The sequence below is a fragment of the Anabas testudineus genome, chromosome 23, assembly GCF_900324465.2.
Source record: "Anabas testudineus chromosome 23, fAnaTes1.2, whole genome shotgun sequence".
NCBI classification, from domain to species: Eukaryota; Metazoa; Chordata; class Actinopteri; order Anabantiformes; family Anabantidae; genus Anabas; species Anabas testudineus.
Genome location: NC_046631.1, coordinates 4144793 through 4166696, shown reverse-complemented (window position 1 = coordinate 4166696; position 21904 = coordinate 4144793). Strand labels below are relative to the sequence as shown.

General features: G+C 44.2%; 1 protein-coding gene across 15 annotated transcripts in view; it reads right to left on the bottom strand.

Moving 5' to 3' along the window:
* Nucleotides 1-4278: 4278 nt before the first annotated feature.
* sox5 (SRY-box transcription factor 5) overlaps nucleotides 4279-21904 on the bottom strand; it is a 184448-nt gene continuing 166822 nt past the window's right edge. For 12 of the 15 annotated variants that reach the window (XM_026363642.1, XM_026363646.1, XM_026363643.1 and 9 more), the window contains 7 exons: nucleotides 20600-20764; nucleotides 15808-16003; nucleotides 12462-12637; nucleotides 9334-9436; nucleotides 8917-9090; nucleotides 7699-7915; nucleotides 4279-7573 (listed from right to left, as the gene is read on the bottom strand). In XM_026363642.1, the coding sequence (XP_026219427.1) occupies nucleotides 7276-7573; nucleotides 7699-7915; nucleotides 8917-9090; nucleotides 9334-9436; nucleotides 12462-12637; nucleotides 15808-16003; nucleotides 20600-20764 (1329 nt within the window). In that variant the 3' untranslated portion in view covers nucleotides 4279-7275. The remainder of the gene's footprint in view (nucleotides 7574-7698; nucleotides 7916-8916; nucleotides 9091-9333; nucleotides 9437-12461; nucleotides 12638-15807; nucleotides 16004-20599; nucleotides 20765-21904) is intronic. The other 3 variants (XM_026363649.1, XM_026363650.1, XM_026363637.1) reach the window with 3 other exon arrangements.

Here is a 21904-nt window from a genome sequence, read left to right as displayed (position 1 = left end):
GACATTTCTTCATTTCAATCTTAAAAACGTTGTTTATGTGACTTCCCTCTGCTTCTCTTTTTCTTCTCGGTGCTGAATTCCAAATCTGTCTTCACCTCTATTCTCATTTTCTTTTTCTTAATTCCTCTCGCTTTACATATTCCTGTCTCTCTTTATTTACGTCTTGCTTTCATCCCGTGCCTTTTGATGCTGCGCTTTACTCATTTGTTTTACCTCTGTCCTGTTTCTCATTCCCCTTTACCGTGACCCCTTTTAATCCCCGTGTCTCCTTCATAAAGCCTTCTTACTCCTCTTCCTCCACTTCCTCCCTTTACCCTTGTCCCTCCGCTTCTTCTTATTTCCATATCCCTGAGCTGATTCCCTTGTCCCCTCGCTTACAGCCTGTTGTATTCCCTGTCTCTCTTCTCATCCGTTTATCACTGGCCCTTGTTCTGTTAATCCCCGAGGGTTTTGTTTATTTGTGTTGGAGCTGCTTTTACAGCTTGCGACTGACCCCACCTATTTTCTCACCAGTCATTTGAACAGCAGGGCTGCTTTGCAGCTACTCCACCAATTAACATACCATTAGCATAATATTTGCATGTGTGCATTAGGGTGTTGATGGGGAGAGAAAATAACAGTTTTACAGGGCTTTTTTTTTTTTCTTGTTTAAAAAAAATATATATTTCATGGAATGACGTTAAAGCGCCCACGGGCTTCTTTATCTCGCTTTGATATTGCTGCTCAGCAAGCGACATCATGTTTTCAAGTTTGCTGTGAAAAGTTGTGTGGCGCTTGTGCGATTCGCCCACCTACACATGAACATCTGACGATCATTTCAATCATTTCCATCCCTCTAATTTGTCATGTCACGATTATGTTTTCACCAAACTGTTAAATACTTGTCAATCTTTTTACCCTTGGGATGCTCGACGCGCTTTGCAAATGTGTATTTTCTCTTTCAAGTAATTGGACGTTTTTGCAGCAAGACATCTCAGGCCGCTGAGGTCAAAGGTGAAAAGGAGTGACAAAAGAGAAGCGGAAGAGTGCGGCCAGACAGATGTTGTGAATGAAGGGACGCGTCTCCGTGAATTGAAAAGAGAAAGACGCAGAGATATTTGTGGGGGAATAAACAAATGCATGAATTTTGATGGAGATGGTGGAAGTAAGCCAGCTGCTGCCGATGAAGCCGCTGAGTGCTTCATGAGAGAGTTGCAACTGAGATGGGGTGGAGGGTGGTGGTGGTGGGGGGGGACACGTCAGGGGCGTCGAGCCAGTTTCCCAGTCTTGATCGGGGATCAGCCCGCGGGCCTCGCTGTTCCACTGCATGCCACGCCTGTCCCTCACACACCGCTGCTCTCAGATCTGTCACATTAGGGCCGTCGCTCAAGCACTGACGGTGCTTTGTGACTGTTTGTCTCGTGTCACGCCGATTACTTTGCTCATTGAAACTTGACTGAAGGAAGTGGATGAAGTTGTGGAGAGGAAGTGGCACCTAGTAATTAGGCTAGTAGCTGCTTGGTCACCGGCCACATTTTTTTTTTTTTTTTTGCTAAATTCTCTCAGTCATCTTGAGGCTTGTCTCGTGTTGAGTCAACCTCTCTCCCTGATTGAACGCAATTTGTCATTTTCGTATCTGCACACACACACACACACACACACACACACACGCAGGGACAGAACAGGGCTGACGTGTGATAATGTGATATGTGCTACATGTGGCCTGTCACACATTAATCCCATGTGTAAATCTACATTTGAATCATGGAAAATAAAGTAACTGGGTGGCCACCAGCCAAAATTATAATATATTTAATATACCATATGCGTGCAAATCTATGTTTCATTTTGCATCTCAGCATTGTGTTATTTTATTTTTACGGTTTGAGTGCAGGCATTTTTCTGATGTGGGATTATTTTATGGACTCTTAAAGCATCAACCACCTCATATTAATGGCCAGGCACATAGCCTCACCTCATTTTTTAGCATCAGGTCGAAAAAGCAGTAATGCCCGATGAAATATCTGAAAAATTCTGCCGCCTAAGTGCTTTGGTGAAATAATTTTTACAAGACTTTTATGATCACCTCACCTGTTTTAATGATGCTGCAGTTTGTTTTTATATTAGTGTATGAGACAGTGGTTTAGGGTTTAGTTGAGAATCAACTAAACATTATTAGATTTTCTTAATAAATAATCTTTATTTATTATTTTTTAGTTGTCATTTACTTGAATTTAACCCATCATAACCTGAGTAACTTTACATTACTTTACGTAGTTATTTTCACGTTACCAGTGTCTCACTTGTCCTGTTTAAATTGTATTTCTGCACTTATTTTGTCTGTCGCAGCAGCAGACAGATTTATGGAATTTAAAATTCATTCACAAAACGTTTTCATCAATAAAAAATGTAAATAACATCTTGTGCAGACAAATGTAATTCTAGTATCATGGCTCATAATTCTTTTTAATTCCACTCTGCAGCTCTGCTGTGTTGTGTATGTGTAAATGTGTGTGTGTGTGTGTGTGTGTGTGTGTGTGCAGTCCTACCTTGTGTATTGTGAAATATGAATTCACGCACGATAAATGTAGTTATATATAATATCTTGCAGGCCTGTTGGCCCTGGCTGCTCTGCTGCACTCAGCTCTCTAGCAGCTCTTGTCTCTGTATAATCCCTCCTCCTCATGAATACATTAACGCCGGAGCCTTAAACTCAGCTTAGCTGGCGGCTCAGCGTCACAGCACATCCTATTACCGACTTTAAATCATTAATGTGACATCGTTTTCACTCAATTTCCAAACACCCACGGTCGAAAACTGCATATTTCACTGAGACGGTGCAGAGAGAGGGCTGCGTTCAAAGTCCCACAATCGGCCAGGCGCATGCGCGTGTTGAGACAAATGTGTGTGATTCAGAGTTTACCTCTGAACAAACAGGAAAAGTTAAAGCTAATTAAATATTGTGCATTAGCTCAAGATGATCAATATTGAGATAATGCAGCAAACATACGAACAGACATTCATTTATAAATATGTGCCCACTGCAATATTTTTGACTCCTGATTAAAAAATAGCCGGGGGATAATCGTGATTTAAGCTGAGCTAACCTCTACAGCACACTTCAGGGTGTGTGTTTGATTTAATCTGTGAGTCTAGCCACCGTTAGCCTCCTCCAGCATCTTATGTAGTGCTGACAATAAGAGAAAAAGAAAAATCTGAATCCCCTCTCCGCTCCTCAACTATTCACACATACAGTTTTCTCAGGTTTTTACCTCCAGGCAGCCACTGAAAAATTCACAATACCCAGAGAACAACTAAGTCCTTCACTTACCGTTGTGGCGCCCCCACCATGCCTCTTTATTGCATCAAAAGGGCTTTTTTTTGTGTGTGTGAAGCTATGGTAATTAGCAAACTATGTAAAATCATCTCCTCAGAGTGCATTTAACTGTTTTTATGCACAGACCGGGTGGTGGGGGTTGATTGCAGAACATATGGACACAGATGGGGACATCATTTTAATGGGTGCACTGAGTGGGGTTTTGTGTTTTTAACCCCTGAAAGTGGAACCATGAACATCCTCAACATCCTTAAGCGAGCATCAATTAAAGATTTGCTTTTTACACTGGTGACAGCAGCGCTGGCAGCTGGCGTCAGATGCTTTGACCAGCGCACGTGGTCTGCTCCTTTTTTGTGTTTTTGTAACAACACGTGTGCAGTCACACATAGACACACATTTCGTCACTCACCGCCCCCCCCCCCTTCTCCTCCCATGCCCCTTGTTTTGTTTAATTAGGTTATCAGGTTGCTAACGGGCCGTGATTCGGCTCCACGCCTCCCAGCTGGCCCTCTGATTGGAGGGGCAATAAGGTGGACTTAGCATAATTACCACGTTGTTATGGAGATGAGTGGATTGTTCGGCGACACACGGACAGTACCACCGTCGTGATGGATCATGTTGTCACTGGGAGGAGGAGGAAATGCTGAAGATTTTTTGAGACACAATAATAAAGCACAGTTGCAAAACACCTTCAAAAGCTGATTAAACTCACACCAGTGGAACAGTTTGTGGATATCCACTCGTGTATCTGTCTTTTCTGGGTAATTAGTATTACAGAAGCAAATGTGGATCTACTCGCTGTTCTCTCCATCAATGATATTTCTACTAGTTTAGCTGGAAAACAATAATGGCAGCGTGTGTTTGTATGTGTAAGTGAATGTGTTGGAACTGTAAAGCCATCGTGTAAATGTATGCGTGGAAGCAAAGAAGTGACCAGGACCAGCACAAGTTTTACCGAACACATTGCTGTCTTTATTAGAGCCTTGTCTGGCAGTAATACTGAAAAAAAAGTGAACTTAGAACAGATGGTGGTGGCAGCCCACGGCTTTTTTTTTTTTTTTTTCCTGTTTTTCTTTATTTCTTTGATATTTTTCTTCATTTTTTTTTGTGAGAGTACTGCGACTCTTGCTTTTCTGTGGCATGGATAACATCAATAAAAGAGACAGTAGGGAGAGAAAAAAGAAATATACAACTTATATTACACTGTGTTATGAACAAAATATAAATCTATAACTCTATGTTATATTTACATAATTATCTTTCTTGATTTTTCAAGTTGAGATGGTAAGATATTTTTTTTTACTTGTAATAATTCTTACTTTGTTTTGAGCTCCACTCATGACTTTGATTGTCTTTAATAATATTATCATCATTTTCATTGTCTTGATAGGGGGCAGACCTTGCCAGCAGGGATGATTGACATCTTAATGCCCTCTGCTGATACCTAATAATGGATTGATCCACTTAGCCCCCTTTTTCTCCAGCATCAGGTCAAACCATGGTGTGATAGCAGGGGCGACTATACAGCAAAATTAATACCCAGAGGCTCATTATGTGGCATGTAGCGACAATGATTGAGGGGATCACACCTTCAGCACACCTGAAGAGTAGTCATGGCTCCTGCAGCTTGTGGAGCTAAAACAAGGCAAAGGGCTCCTGATGAGAAGTGACTTTAAAGATACTGTAGAAGCGCCTGGTCGTCTCACACGCTCATACAGTGGAACACCATCAGCGGTAAACACTGCTTTCCTATGATTAAGATGATCACTGCTATCACATGAAAGAAAACATATGTACAGGGTTGAAAATCTAGAATATTAGATTTCAAAAAACAGAAAAGGACAGCATATGATTTGTTTGGTTGTCATGATAATCTCTTCGTTTTATGTGTATGCGTGTGTGTGTGCGTGTGCGTGTGGATCCAATGATGTTCCACTGTATCACGGTGAGACGGTCAAACTAGTAAACAGGGATGGGACTCTTTGTTCACAGAAATCAGTTTCCACGAGTTGTTGAAACTGATTTCCTCAAGAAAAAAAAAAAAAAAGAAAAAGCTAAATAAAAGAGAGGAAACTTCACATTATACATTATAATAACCATTACAAATAAAATTAGAATAACAATTTTAAAAAATCATGTTCTTCTTCTTCTCTGACTGCACAGAGTCTGAGTGCTTTTTAGAAATGGGTATGGACATGAACAGGTTATGTCTTCAGCTTGGAGGCGGGTTGGCGCCGAGTGTCCATCTCACTGTCCTAACTCTGCCCGCCCGCCCGCCCGTCCGGAGGATTAATACAAAACAAACGCATCAAGAAACAAGGGAAGGAAAACAAAAAGAAGTGAAATAAAGAAAGGTAAAATGACAACTTTTTGTTTAGATCTAAATACCTACAGCTAAATAGAATAATGTTTCATCGACTGTCATAGTTTCATCTGGTCATAAAAACCCGATAAAGAGGAGAAAAATAAATTATACTGTACATAACTTACTAAACTTAGGAAACGTTGACCATCCTTATAATTATTGTTAATAATATTATTAGACTAGAGGCAGTTTGAAGAGAAATAATAAAATACATTATTCAAATACGAACATAAACACTGACTGGCTGACTTCACCTTGGCTCCGCCCACTGCGGGGGGGGGGGGACAGCAGGACGACGTTGATTGGTGGAGCAGGAAAACACTGAAGGACAGAACAACAGTTGTGTGTCTGTGTGAGTGTGTGTGTGTGTGTGTGTGTGTGTGTGTGTGGTACAGTCGATAACAGCAGCAGCGTGAGGTGCCTGTCTCTCTGTATGCTGGACATGTGCAGCTCCTTTAGCCTTTTGTTTGTTTCTTTGTTTGTTTCTTTGTTTGTTTGTTTGTTTGTTTGCAGACACACACTCACGCAGCCGCATGTTTCAAGCTAAGTCGTATTGTTGTTTTGCCCTGGATGAGATCGAGATAGATGGACGGAGCAAGGAGAAAATTGATGGATTGTCTCACAACACAGTGCTTTCGTTTCTGCTCCGTGACGCGAGAGGGACTCCCCCTTCTCAACCCCCCCCCCACCCTGAAATCCACTCAAAGTGGGACGGTCCAAGCTGCACTGGTCAGTCCTGGCTGGGCCGGTCCCATTGGATTCCCAACAGGGGGGTGTGGGCGGTCACAAAAACACAGAGGAAATAAATGTGGTGGTGGTGGGGGGGGGGGTGACCGCTGACAGCACACCGTGAGGTTGAAGAAAAGATATAAAGATATCTTTTAGTTAAAAATAAACACGTCTGATGTCTTTCAGGTGCTTTACAACAAAAGGGGGGGGGGAAAAGAATTGTCTCTTTTTCCTATTATTATTCAAACTTGTAGCACAAAAACAACAAATCACATTCACAAGCCACTTATTGGCACCGTGTACCTGAGTGAGAATATTATAGAACCAAAGAACAAAAAAAAAAACAAACAAAAAAAAGCTGTTTTTTTCTTTTTTAAAAGTGTCTCTTGATAATAAACAGGTCCGCCATCTTAAAGTGTCGTCTGTTAGCCTCTGACAGGTCCACTGTTCTGTCTTTCATTTTTAAAATGTCTCCTTTTTGTACAAACGGGTCTAAAAGGTTGCGTTCTGAGTGTGATTTTTATGTCTCCTCACTCTTGCAGTAGTACTTTGATATTCCTCAGCGAGCTTCAGAGCTGGCTCGGTCGTCTCTTCCTCCCACACTCCAGTTTGTGTAACAGTCAGTGTGAGTGACAGGTCCTGTGCTTCAATTGATTGATCAGATGCTGGTATCAGGACTCCAGTGGGAAGGGGTCTGGCTCTGTTAATAGAGTCCACGTTAGTCAGGATGGGGGGAAGGTGGCAGGTTTGGTGAAATAGGGAATCAAGGTGAGGCAAGAGAGAAAGTTTTCTTCCTGATTGGTTTGGGATTCTGTGGGTTCGACCAGCTGTGATTGGCTTCAAAGTAGGCGGCTCTCACACCATCCTATTGGGTGATATGGTTTTCGTTGTCGCTGGCGTAGTCGGCCTCCTCGTCCTCGTAGTCGAAGTCGTCGTACACGTCGCCGTTGTTGTCGTCCAGCCGTAGCTCCTCCTCCTTGATGCGTGGCTCGTCGCCCTTCAAGCTGGCCATGTGGGGGTTCTGGTGGTGGTTGGCGTTGGGCTCCGGGCTGCTGGACATGCTCGAGTGCTCAGAGGGCATCTGGGGCGAGGGCAATCCTGCCATGGACAGGGCGCCCGGGTAGACCACGCCTGCTGAGGACAAAGGGAGCTGGCCCTGCTGCCTGCAACGAACAAAGAGGGAGACGTTTAGCATGTGGGGGTCAGGTTCTGGGGACACTACTACACCACTTAATGTGAACAGTTGTTCTGTTATAACAATTTTCTACTTAAGCAACTTGTGCTTTACCCCACACTGAAATATTGTCTCATTTCTTGTCTGCGGGACCTCATGATGGCCTTGTACTCGCCGATGCGCAGCTTCTTTCCGTCCACCAGGCAGGTGCGCTTGGGCCGCGGTTTGTACTTGTAGTCGGGGTATTTCTCCAGATGCTGTTTGCTGAGACGAGCCTGCTCCTCGTAGTAAGGCTGCTTCTCCAGGTTGGTCATGGCTTTCCAGCGTGAGCCTGGACAGAGACGGAAGCCACCGTTAATGATGATAGAGATCTGTTATCTGTTTTGGAAGAGGCTCAGAGGAGCTTTAAATAAGAGTAGATCGCTGTCTGGGAGATGATAAACATCATTTTGAAGACGTGAATCAAATTGAGCGTGTACTTCAGCGTGGATATCAAATTACATCGCGTGTGAGGAACAAATGCCTGTGTGGCATGCGTGACGCCCAAACGCCGTCACACGTTTGACGGCACTTAAGGAACGCTTGCGCGTTCGCAGGCATGCACAGATAATGGTGGAGGTTTCACCCGGAAAGAGAAAGCAGAGGAGAGAAGACGGGGGTTAATGAGGAGTGCAGCGAGGACGATAGGTACTCATCTAAACTAATGAGGACTTCACTTAACCTGCTGTCATCTCTCTCAGCTCAGCTTCAGCTCATTGATCAGTCCTCTGCATACACAGTGTGTATCTGTGCATGTGGGTGTGTAATCTTGAGCATATCTTCCCCTGTGTGTTTCATATCTGGTCTGAATTTGCACTTGACTACTGTATGTTAAATGGGTAAAAGCTGTCTGCACTTGGCTGCCCTCTCTCTCTCTCTCTCTCTCTCTCTCTCTCTCTCTGTTCTGCGATCTGTTAGCAATCGAGAGAGTGAGAGAGCGAGAGGCAGGAAGCTTATTAAAACCAGATTTCCCTGTGTTATAAAACGCTTAGGAGCTCTTTAAAATGTCAGGGCCGATCCCGGCGGTCTGGGGGAAATGTCAGGCGGCCTTGCGCTGCTTGTTTAATGCATAATGAATTATATCATCATTTGTCGGAGCCGTGCTCTCCCCAGCCGTTCATTAACAGCTGCTTACACTATGCCACTGCTTGTAAGGAAATCACTGGGAGTGTGTGTTTGTGTGTGGTTGAGGAAGTACAAATGCACAGTGCAGTACATCTTCCTTTTGGCAGGGTTGTGTAGAACTGTGTGTGGTAGAGGGTTAGGGGACACAAGTGGGACGGCGAGCTTTACCGAGGATCTTGCTGATGTTGGAGTTGTGCATGTCAGGGAAGGCCTGGAGAATCTTTCTCCTCTCGTCCTTGGCCCAAACCATGAAGGCGTTCATCGGCCGCTTGATGTGGGGCTCGTTGCTGCCGCGACCCCGCGACTCCCGGAATATTCTGGAGTCGGACACACTGGGGGAGCCTGATGACGAGAATGAAAATGTGTGAGCAAATTCATACATCTTTACAACACATATATACATGCTGTGTGCAGAGTTGTGTTTGTGCTCTATTGATGGAAACTTCGGTCAAATGTATTCAAATGAAGCTCCTTAAAGTAAAAAAAGAATCACACTGAAATTGAAAAAGTGCACTAACACTAATAATAAGTAACGTTTTCGACCTTTGAGTCTGTGTGAATGTGGGTGTCCTTCCGTGTTCCTACCGTCAGAGTCTCCGCTCATGGTGAAATCCAGCATGGCGTGGCTGAACTTGTCCTCCGACTGCTGCTTCAGCTGTTGACTCAGACTCTCCAAGGCAGCCTTGTCCTGAACAACACAAACAGTTCACAGTTGCGGTCGGTCAGTGACTGAGTCAGTGACTGTGAATATGTGAATAGACCTGTAGTTGTGATGCTGAACAATTTCCTTTAACATCCAAACTTTTTCTCTATCGATTCACTGACCCTGCAAACATTGACGTATTTTTCAATTTAATAGTAGAATGTTTGTTGGCCTAAAGCCAGTCTGTCCAAGACTATATCACATTTAAGGATATATAAACCACTAATTAGTGACTACTATAGGATTCAATAAATCAGTTAAGAATCACTTTTTCATCGATGCATCCAAACCCGGAGTGAGCAGACAAATAACAGCAGCGATTTCAGTAGAAAGACAGTTTGTGTTTTGGTTCGTTTCAATGTCAATTTGCGGAAATGCTAATGTCAACATCAGATTGTTCAGCGCTGCACGCCTGCATGCTCCAACACACATCTGTGTATGTTCCCGAGAATGTTGATTACATCTAGTCCTATTTGGATGTTTACTGTTTCGTGTGTATACTGTATATTTTATATGTGTGTGTGTGTCTGTGTGTGTGTGTGTGTGTGTGTGTGGGGCGACTCCTGGCAGCCACCTGCGAGAGTGGAGTGCCGCGGCTTGCCTCTCTCTTGCAGAGGCCCCCGAGGGTCGACGCATTAGAGAGAAAGAGAACGAGAGAGTGCAGCGTGGACGAGAGCGAGGCCACGCCGCGCGCCCCCCTGGGTATTTATTACAACCAATAAAAGGCTGATTTACTGAGCATTTACATGCTTAATGCAAGCAGCCGGCACACTCTGCGCTACAACCTGACTGTTGACGAACACACACACTCACACACACACACACAGCAGTGCACCAGCGCCAGCATTTTACAGTTTAATTATACGATTAGGAGCGGTACCCAAAACACTGTCGTCTTCTAAAACAACCTTCCAAAAAGTGTCTCTCTGCATTTACATGTGACCCTGGCGAGCTGGCTGGCTGGATGGAGGGAGGGCAGAATGATAATGAAATGCATTTTCTCTGTTTTTAGTCCAACAGAGTTTAATTGTTAGAGATAATTTTTCCCCACAGATTGGAATAAATATGGCTAAAAAGACAGGGAGGGGAGAGGGAGAATAAAAGCCAGAGACACATTGCGGAAAATGTTCTTTTTATGTTTTGTTGGGGGGGGCTTTTTGGGTTTTTGCAAGCTATTTAAAAAGTATTTTATTTTGAATTTATTATGTTTTAATAAATGAACAATAATCTGCCAGGGGGTTGGAATGATTTAGTCATTTTGTATGTAAATCAGAAATATTTCAGGAGGGAATTTTCACTCATTTTACACAAATGATCAGCCTCATTCAAATACACACATTCAGATGTTAAGATGAAATGTGCGCTTTCAAAGAGCTTCACTGTATGTGCAGGCAGAGACAGAGATGAACTGGGAGACAGAGTGGATGACAGCCTAGTCTGACATTAAGCCCCAGTGCAGTACATGAGAAAAGTGGATTGAATGGCCGACACCGGAGCCAAGACACAAAGTAGCGACAAAACTAATCCTCCGAGTGTGTCAGGGATGACGCTGTTGTATGTGAACGCTGAGAGCTCGCCGGGTTTCACACTCGTGCAGCACAAAGCCAAAGGGCCGAGGGAACGGGAGTCGGTGTGGGGGCGCGTGGATGCGGAAGCTGAGAAAGAGGCACGGCTGCTCCAAAAAGCAATAAGAAATAAATGAATAGATGAAATAAAATATATCTGGCACCTTAAATGAAAAAAAAAAGACTTGAGTTTGATAGTTTTTAGCGTTTTTAGCACTACCTTCAAAAACATAAAGCACTGATTTCCAGCTTAACTTTTACATGAAGAATTACATTTCTTAACACATTGTTACAATCTTCTTATTTCATAATATAAACCACTATAAAAGGTATTAAACTAATGAGGGGAGATATTGATTGGCCACAATTTACTTTATCACCTCAATCCAAAAAGAAATGCCTAAAATTGAAGGACGCCCTTTGGAGTGAAACAGCTAAATATACAGTATACATTTTAAATTCCTGAAAAATCTGCAGCACATTACAATCTACACACTGAACTGAACACAGAGTGTGGGTTTGATGGTATGAAACACATCACAGAAAAAAAAAAAGGTAAGTGAAAGAGACAGATAGAGCTGTTGAATGTCAGCGGTGCAAATGGTTCAAGCACACTGTTGCTCTGTATGAATGTGTGTATTTATATGTGTGTGTGTGTGTACCAGCTGACTCCCAGTGTGTTTAACAAATAACCACAATTTAGCCACGCTGCCGAGGAGCCGGCGCCGTCACTTCACATTACCGTCTCCTACACACACACACACACACACTGACGCACACACACACACACACACACGCGTGTAGCCCTGCAGTGCGCCTTACAGACACACTCATTACCTCTGAGACGCCTCTGGTTTTACCTTATCTGGTCCTGTTTAGCTTCAGCACATTGCAGCGAGCACATTGTACACCGATTTACCTCCTACATAGTGCAGCAGTGATGGCATATGGCAAGACAAATTATTACACACTGACAATGAGACGGTACAGCGTGTGTTGACTTTCTGCATTTTGGGAGAATTTATGAATTCAGACCTTTGGAGTCATTTGCTTTTTTGAGCTAAAATACATAATATATGCATAATTTGTGTCTATTTGTAAGGGGCCAGGAAGGTTTAGGTGTTATTGATTGAGTGAGAATAATTAAAATAAATAAAAATCATAATTTTGTCATTAGTATTTTAAAAGATCTCTTAGAAATGTATTTATAAAGAGTGACTTCGGTTTATTCTAACATGCTTTTTCACCTTGAGGCCAAGAACAAATATAAATGCAGGGAAACATTTGTTTTATTAGGTGCTTTCTTATATTATACAGCAACATTTTATAGAAGAATTATTTTAAATGTCATTTGACCTTTTGCTGTTAATCTCAAGTGGATAAATGTACAGAAACTGTACATTTTAGTAGTGAGAGTATGAGTATATGAATTTAAAGTGCTCTACCTTGTCCGAGCGTCCGTTGTTGAGGCTGAGGTTGCTGACGGCGGCCACCTTGGCGTCCAGGACCTGCTGCTCTCTCTTCAGCTGCTCCTTCATCTGCCGGGCCTCAGCGAAGGCCTTGGTCACCGCCTCGTGGTCGTTCAGGTAGGCGGTCGAGGACAGCGACGACAGCAAGTCTGCTGAGACACAGACAGAGGGACGGAGGGACGGGGGACACACAGAGAGTGCAAGTAATTAATTTGGTGTTTTATTCTCATTAAAATCAGGAAATGTGGATTTGTGGATTTCCCTGTAAATTAATTTGAAAATATTTGTTTTTAGAGTAGAATATGTGTGTATGGTATGTGCATACATTCAGGTGTGTGTGTTTGTGTGTGTTTGTGTGTGTTTAGGAAGCTGACAGGAGGTTTTCATCCAGAATAAATGTCTCCTGAACCATGAGGTAAAGACATTAACATATACTTGATGATTTACCAGAGCATATATTTGTGTGTGTGTGTGTGTGCGTGTGTACATGTGAATGTCCCTCTCTCTCTCACTTTGTCTGTGTGTCTTACACACACTCACACTGACCACTTGACTATCAAGCTGGGCATGTGAGTCACAGTCTGCCCCGAGTTAGCCTGGCTACATGCTGCCCACCTGCCCTCAGTCTCACACGCACACACACACACACACACACACACACACACACACACACACACACACACGGAAAGACATTCAAACAGCTGTAAACACAATCATTCTCTCATGATGTCAAACCACGAACTCCACCATCCGCATAGACACACAGACACCTCCCCTCCCTCACAGTTGTACTTTAAAGAGTGGGGGCCAAATGATTTTTATTATGGCCAAAAAGTCCTGCTAATTTTCCCCGGTTGAGAACATCTGCAAATATCAGACCTCGCCGCTCATCCTCATCGCCTATTATTTGTGTTATTTCCGCAGCTTAGTCACTGATGAGGCATCTGCCCTGACTCTGCGCATGTATGCCCGTGGTTGTGTGCACCGCTATCGCCCCTCTTTATCAGTCGGGTTAGCTCTCAACAAAGAGCCGCGGCTGGCTTATGGGGCCTTTATCTGCGCTAATCCGCACCGCTAATGCCATCTCAGGCCAGATTACCAGCTTCAGATTGGTAATGACAGAGCCGTGAACTCTTTCAGAAGTCATAACCAGAAAATCTGGATGTGAGTGGGGCCAAAATAAAAAAAAAAAAAAAAGGAAGTGGAGGGGTGGTGGGAGAGGACGGAAAAGAGAGAGGAGAGAAGGCGATGGAATCGGGTGACAGTCAATTTTAATCTGAAATCAAAAGACAGGGAGGGGGACAGATAGATATTCTAGCGTGTGTGAGCCTCTCTTAAACTGACAGTGATGCCAAACATCCAGACAAGTGAATGTGACCCAGATAGAAGGTGCGGAGGGCTGGGGGTGGGGGTGGGGGGTTGTCTCTCTCTCTTTCTCACTCTGTACATACAAGTTTAGTCTCTCTCTCTAAGTGCCAGATCGCTACAGACAGGCACAATACTTTTCTCAACCACAAAAAAAAAAAAAAAAAAAAAACACACACGGGACGTCAGGGAAAAGCATTTTATGACAGGGACAGAGACAAATGTGTGATCGTGGTAAAAGTTACAGGCGCTGACAGCCCATCAGTTTGGTTTGAGATGGATGGATGGATGGAGTCGGAGAAAGAGGAGCGTGCCTCTGGGTTGGTAGGTGTCAAAAAAAAAAAAGAAAGAGGTGAGGTCGAAATGTACTTCTCACAGACAAATCTCTTCATAAGAAAGCTTCTTTGAACTAAATAGACGCAGTTTATAGCATAAGTTTAGAGTTCTTCTCTAGTTCTGTGTGCTCAGCTGGACATGAAAACGATCGCTCACTTGTTTTTTTTACATTTCCACTGCATGCGTGTCTGTTCTCGTTCCCGTCTGAATTTAAATAACCTGAACACACATTCACAGTCTGCACCACCCACTCACACGTCCCCACAAATACAAACAGAGACACGCACTGTCTCTCACATCAAAACGACCGCCTCTAGACTCTTTCCCAATTTGTCTGGCCCTTCAATCCCCTCTGAACTTGTAACAGGAATCCTAATGCGACTATGAACTGTAATAACAACAGTGCTGGTGACCGGGTAAACTCAACAGATGCAGCACAAAACACATTGGTCTCCACAGACAAATAATTCAGCGGGGGATCACACACAAACTTTAAACACTGTAATCCATTTTTCGGAACAAAAAACATCTGGGACTGCAAATCCACTAATCTGATATTAAATCCGCCGATTTGTTAAAAAACAGTGAGATTAGCCAAGAAGTCAGAGAAAATGACTGACTATATACACAGGAGGAGGAGGAGGTGGTGGGATTGTGTTTGTGTGAGCCTTTGTGTGTGTTTGAGTGTGTGTTTGAGTGCGTGTGCTGTCATTGTGTCATTAATGCTGGGTGTTTGCGCTGTCCTGGCTCATGTAAGAGGCTTGTCTAATCTCATTGGTGATACCTCATGTCTGTCATGCGCTCCACTCTTTATTATCCCCCCCGCTTCATTGCTCGGGAAAAAAAAAAAAAAAAAGTCTTAATCCCCATCTCTCTCTCTCTCTCTCTCTCTCTCTCTCTCTCTCTCTCTCTCTCTCTCCCGCTCTCTACGACTCTCCTTTCCCCTCACTCCTATGTCTCTCTGTCTCTTTCAGTCACTAATAAACACATAACAATAAAGCAGCCCTTAGGCAAATAGCGGCACGGAAGAAAAACACAAACACACTAATTATAGCCTGTTACATATGTGTAATATTTGAACTATCAGTGTTGCGTGAAAAATGGATTATGAGTACAAAATAGTGATTCATTTATGTCATATTTTATGTATGGGTGCATATGGCTGGGTATGATTATTTTACTGGCACTGGCAACAATGGCAACACAACGAGGAAAATACTATTCTTGCCATCGCCGCTACCAGCAGAGCTATTGCTGTTTTCTTAAAAGATGTGCGTTCTCTTTGTGGGAACAGGTTGCAAACTCTTTTCGTATGCACTTTACTCTTCTCTAACTCGAGATTAGACGAACGTATTAGAAAACAAAAGCTACTGCTAGAACTGTCAGCAAAACTGTCTGCGAACTGGCACGAGTGTCCTGCAACACATATTTGGCTTTTACAACCCCTTTGATCATCTGATCATCTTCTAAATCTCACTAAATCTCTAATCTTACTAAATTACATTTTATTTGAATGTAATATGTTTAACCTGACATTGTTATCAGATCGCTCGATTTATTCTTCCAACTTTCCAGCTGGCATGTGTGTGTGTGTGTGTAATGCTAACACAAGTCCACTTACCTATCGAGCTGACTCTGGTCGGCGGTCCTCCGATGCTGGAGGGGGCGACACTGTGCTTCATGGAGCTGGCAGGGCCCAGCTTGGTGGCAGCAGCAGCAGCAGGAACCTGTGGGGAAGTTGGGGGGGAGTTGGGTGACTTGCTCTCGGATGCCTTAGGCTTGGCCGACAGGTTCAGTGGCTGTGCACCCTCACTGTCCTGCAAAAACCAAAACAGCACAGTTTCGCCTGCTGTGACCACCATAGGAATTTGGAAGCAGGAGGCAGGGGGTGGACCCCCTCGCCCTCCTTCACCGAAACCACTCGCAATTGTGGCTTTGACACGTTTGAATTAAAAGGGAGCTCATGCACAGCAATCTGAGGCAAGCCTGGCGGGACAGATGACAAGGTGCATGCCACTGCCTGTCTCCAAACAGCTCGTCGTGAGTGAAAAAACGAACAGCACAAACAAAAATAAATATTCATGCAAAATAACTTGCTATCACAGCAAAGTCGGCCTTCAAACAGGGCCCAGACGAGACGGTTTATGCACATGCGCGTGCACACTCCACATGCAGGCTCCGGTAAACATGCACTACTGTGTGATGCTGCTCCTTGACATGCTTCAAACAAGGCCGGCAGCAAGAGCAACAGATAAACACCTGAGGAGGAAAAACACCTTGCAAGGACTAAAAAAAAACAAAAAACTATAGTGAACTCCTCTCTGCGTCTCTAGACAATAACACCTCCGTCACACTTTACAGCTGTGAGAGACTAAAGACACAGCGACGTCTCAATGTAACAGCGAACAGCAGAGGACTGTCTGCCACTTCAATGTGCACTTGCTCCATTAGAAACGGGGGACCTTCATGGCTGTGAACACGGGAGTGTGTGGAGAGGGGTGCCGAGCCTCACAGACAACCACACACATTCAAGCCTTAGTAACCAATCAATACATCTTTTAAAGTGGCTGGTTTGAGGCCATTTTGAAGCCAGCACCGTTTGTATATTAACATCGGGGCCATATTTTATATCAAGCAGGACAGTTATATTATTAAATTCCCTCATTTGTCTGAATCATTGAATGTCTGCACACAGCAACAACCTCAGCACATGTAGCAGCCTATAAATGAATCGACATGTGGACCACCTCACAATGCCGGGGGCTGTTATCACGTTAATTGTCATGGCAACATCACCCCTGCCGATGACCTAATCCAATCAGGGGGAGCCTTAGGGGGTCACATGACAGGAAGGAAGGAATTAGATCGCCGAGAGGCCAGATGTACACAGACCACTCTGTGTAATTAAAACTCTGCAATTAAAAGGCAGACACAACGTGGGGCAAGGGACGGCTTAATGGGTCTTTGTGGTTTAGTGTCTACGTTTTGTTTTTCTTTTTTGTTTTGTTATTGTAGCAGTAAATAATTAGAAAGTGTACGTTTTACTGGGGGAATTTAGCATTACAGGTGTAGGCCTGTTACAGCTAAATGTAAGGCTCACAATAGAACTGAGACATTATTCCTCTTTATTCTCTGGTCATTAGTCTAATTGATGCTTAGGCGAGTAGAATCCAGCATACAGTAGGATCCAAAAAGAGAGCAAGTACTATATGTGAGTGTGTGTGTGTGTGTGTGTGTGTGTGGTATCTCCACTCATTAAGGCCGACTTTCCCTGATTCCCACTCCTTCAGTCGTTCTAAGCCTTATGAGCCCCTCACAACTCAATTAAGCCCTTCCAATTAAGCCCCATACATGTGTACATGTCTATGCGTGTGAGTGTGTGTGGGTGTGAGAGCGATCGTAAGTTTGTGTGTGTGTGTGTGTGTGTGTGTGTGTGTGTGTGTGTGTGTGCAATGAGGCCTAACCGGATTGTCCTTCATTAGGGGGGTCTTTCTAAATAGATGGAGGACCCCCAAAGATGCCTTCAGTGAGACAATGGGCCGGGGAAGAAGAGGAGAGAAAGGAGAAGAGAAAAACGGAGCGGGATCTTCTCAATCCTGACCCATATTATGACGGGCTTTGGCTAGGAATGCGTTTGAATATTTATTACAAATAGATAATGCCTCTGCCTCTTGTACAGTGGATGGGGGAGTTTCCTCTCTGTGCCAAGCCAAATCCTATGGTGGGAAGGTGGCCAACCTGCATTATGCCAGTGTGGAGGAATTAGTTTAGACAGTGGAGCTGAGAGGCTTGGGCCGACTTGTTTATGTGTGTGTGTGTGTCATTGCGAGACATTGTTCAACAAGCTCTAAATCTCATGACAGTGTGTGTATGTGTGTGTGTGTGTGCGAGAGAGATAGTGTGAGCGTGAGGCCTCCAAAGCCTCTGAAAGGCTTGGAATCTTGAATTAATACAATTGCTTTTGTGTCTCACTTGGCTGATGAAACAGTCTCCAGCTTTGAGACCGAAAAACATGCAGAGTGACAGCGAGAGCCAGAGGGACAGAGAGAGAGAGAGAGAGAGAGAGAGAGAGAGAGAGAGACAGTGGAAAGCAAGAGGGGAGAGTAAATGTGTGCGTGTGCGTGTGTGTGGGCTGTATCACTTCTGTGGATGCTGACATGTGAAAGCGACATCAGGGTTCTGCATCTTATCACGGGAGCTGACGGTTCAATTAACAGGACAAGTGTGTGTTCCATTACCACTTATCCTAGTTAGGTCTGTGTGTGTGTGTGTGTGTGTGTGTGTGGGTGCTATGTCCATGTCAAGACCTTTATATGTACAGTAACGTTCTCCCTTCAGCTACCTGTCAGTGGTCCTCTTCCTGTTTCTTAAAGCTATAAGCGGCTGTTTTTCTATTAATTATATTGTCATATCTAATTCTATCAGATAGATAGAATAGAGGAGGAAGATATGCAACTGCTTTTAATGTCTTTATACGTAGCGGAGTAAAAGCTACAGTATTTGTAGTGTAGCAGGAATTTGCATGAAATGAAAAATACTCCTGTAATATAAAATTATTTCATCACACTATTTCATGGGTCTGTATGCATGCCTGCTTACATCTTCAGAGCCATCCTTGCGTATAAGTAAGCTGCAGTGATTTGTGTGTGTGTGTGTGTGTGTATACATGTGTGAGTGAGGTGCCTGTATGGTTTCTAGCTGGTGTCTTGTTCTACACCTGTGTGTGAGCGCGTGTGCACACGTGCATTTGTGCACATGTGTGTCCGTGTCTCACCCGAGGGTAAAGCACTTAAGCTGTGTGCGCCTGAGTCCAAACAGCTGTGAGCAGAGGCAGGCAGCGGGTCTCTAAATGACTGGAGACCTGAGACAGAGCCCACAGGGGGAGCACACCTCTGAAATATACATGTCACTCACCCAGAGAGGGATGCAGATGGAGAAAGAGAGAGAGAGAGAGACGGGAACAGAGAGAGGGTTAGAATGAATGAGTGGGAGCGCTGCCGTGGTCAGACTAGATGAAAAGAATAAAAGAGAAAAAAAAAGAGAAGGAGGCTGAGAGATTGACAGACGTGGAGGAAAAAGAGTGTCTCTGCATGCTCACAAACAGAGCTGCTGCATGGGGGAGTAACAACAAAAATGCTCTGTGGTCAAATGGCCAACTTGGCTCCATGTGGCCTGTCGTGGTCCATGTGGGTCCACTCCCCAGTCTGCCATTCCCGCTGGACTGGGGAGGCCATTACGGCTCCCCACTTCCCCTCCACCACAGGCCGCAGTACTTGCCTGTCAGCCCAACTCCATATATATGGTAATAGGAATTGTGTGTGTGTGTGTCAATGGAGGTGTAGGGAGGGGTTGATGGACAAGCAAGCAAGGTTGCAAGGTCCAGGGTCAACCACACACTAGTCCTGATGATGTGTGTGAGACAGAGAGTGCGTGCGTGTGCGGAAACGGGAGTTTGCAAAGGTCAAGATCAACGTGTGCAAAACAGAATGAATAGAAAGATGAAGAGCAAAAGAAAACAAAGGAGAAGAAGAAGAAGGGGGAAGGAGAGGAAATGTGAAAACAAAAATCGGAAACTCTGGTTTCCGATTGCCAAACTTTCTGGGATTTAGATAGTGTTCCACTTTTAGACAAGCAAGTCTTATCCCATGAGTCAATGTGTGATTTATGACTGACCGCTACACTTGGGGGGTGTTAGGGTGGAGAAAGGCTAGCAGGGGACATGGGGGTTATATGTGTGTGTATGGGTAGCGGGAGCTGATCAGGGCTCCTACAGCCCACCAGATATTCATAGAATTCCACTTGGATGGACAAAAGGCTTCCCTTCGGCCCTATTGGGCAGCCACCCGAGAAAACAGCACAAACACCAATGCGTCCTCAAATCCACCGCGTCCAGACACCAGCAGGAGTTTTGTGATAAAGTCTGACTGTGAGTTTTCGTACAGAGGCATGCATTACAACAGGATGCTCGTTCGATTCGAGGGTGCAAAGCAAGACTCACACACGCTTGGAAACATGTTTTTTCAGCTAATGCACTACAAGTGAAACACAGTCGCATCCAGGCAGACATTCAGTCTCTCACTTTGTGTTGGAAAACTTGACAAACAAGACTGCAGAAGTCATTTCGGACTATAATTGAGTGCAAAAAGATGTATTTTCTCAAGAATGTGCCAGGTCACTGCGCTAGAATCAAGACAAATGAAACCCAGCTTTGGGAAACACTTGAAAAGAGGTAATTTACAAAAAGGGAACAGATGGAAATGTTCTTACTCCTCTGGAAGAATGAAAGCTAAATTTCATGGATTTAAAATGAACTTAATTATAGACAGAAATGACTTAGTAACATTGACCACTCCACCTCACTTCTCAAATACCCAAATCCACAGGTACGAACATATACACACTCTTTATTTTACCTTGGTCTTGCTTGGTGGGGGGGAGCTGCGGCTCTTGTCACTCTGTGGGTGCGTGTTGGTGGGCGGGGAGTGTGTGCCCAGGTTGGCTTGGGGCAGCAGGCTGCCTCCGTGCTGCTTGGCCTCTGGGGAAACCTGCATGGCCGCCAGCTGAGCGGCGTACAACTGCTGCAAAGTCAGAGAGACAGGTAGAGAGAGACAGACGAGTGTAGCGGGTGGGAGGGGGGCGAAGGAGAAGAGGGGTGGGTGGAGGAGAGAAAGGAGAAGAAAGGGGCAACATGAATAAATGAATACTCGAGAGCGCACAAACAAAAAAGAAGACGTGGGATAAAAAGCTCTGGTAGACGAGGCCATTAGTGGTCCGGCCACTGTTTGTGTGACACACAGAGACAGAGAGGGACATCTCCGCTGTCACCCCCCCTACCTCACCCCATGGGAGAAGCGCTAACAGCCTCTCTGACAGGCCCAGAGATGGCCATGTCCCCTCCAGGTGCATCGTGGGAGAAAGGGACATTCCGGCTATTGAGGTCATGCCGGAGAGCCCGGCTCTTACTCAAGGTGAAAAAAAAAAAAAAGTGGTGATGGAAAAGAAGACGGGAGAGAGGAGGCGGAGGAAGATTTGTGGAGCGACGGGCCACACGGGACATCCAGGAAGTGTCCTGTGCCCCTCTGATGTTTTTACTGCGTGGACATTAAGATGCAAATATACACCCAAATGTGTGAAATAGCCTAAAAAAAGATGAATAGATTCAATAACTGCTGCGAGAAACAAAACAAAAACAGGTTTCTCTATTCTTATTTATGTATTTAATTAATTTCCAATTAAATAAAAGCATTATGGCATGAGTTGCTATGGTGTGAACATACTCGGGAATATTTATGCAATACCACTGTATCACACAAAACAGTCTCTGGCCAGTATTTCCACAGCAACAGACAAGGCATAATATTCACAACTTGGAACAAGCTTCAATATTCATAAACGCTCCTTTTCTGTCTCTCTATCTTCTTCCTCTCTAAATCATCCTGCGTGGCTCAATTACTTTCATGTCGGCTAATACAAATCTCCAAGACGCCGTTTTGTTTTTCTCGGAATTGTTATTCCCTTTTTTTTTCCCGAGGAGCAACACCACGTTGCTTTTTTGTGAGAAGTTACTGATGTGTTGTGCTTTTTTTTGAGTAGTTATAATTGTTATTATTTATTTCTGGTGGAAGATTTTTCTGGAAGGCAACCATCCCCTTTTCTTTTTTTTTTTTTTTTTTTGAGTTTAACTTCCGTCCTTCTGTTGGCGCTTGGCTGCCGGCCAC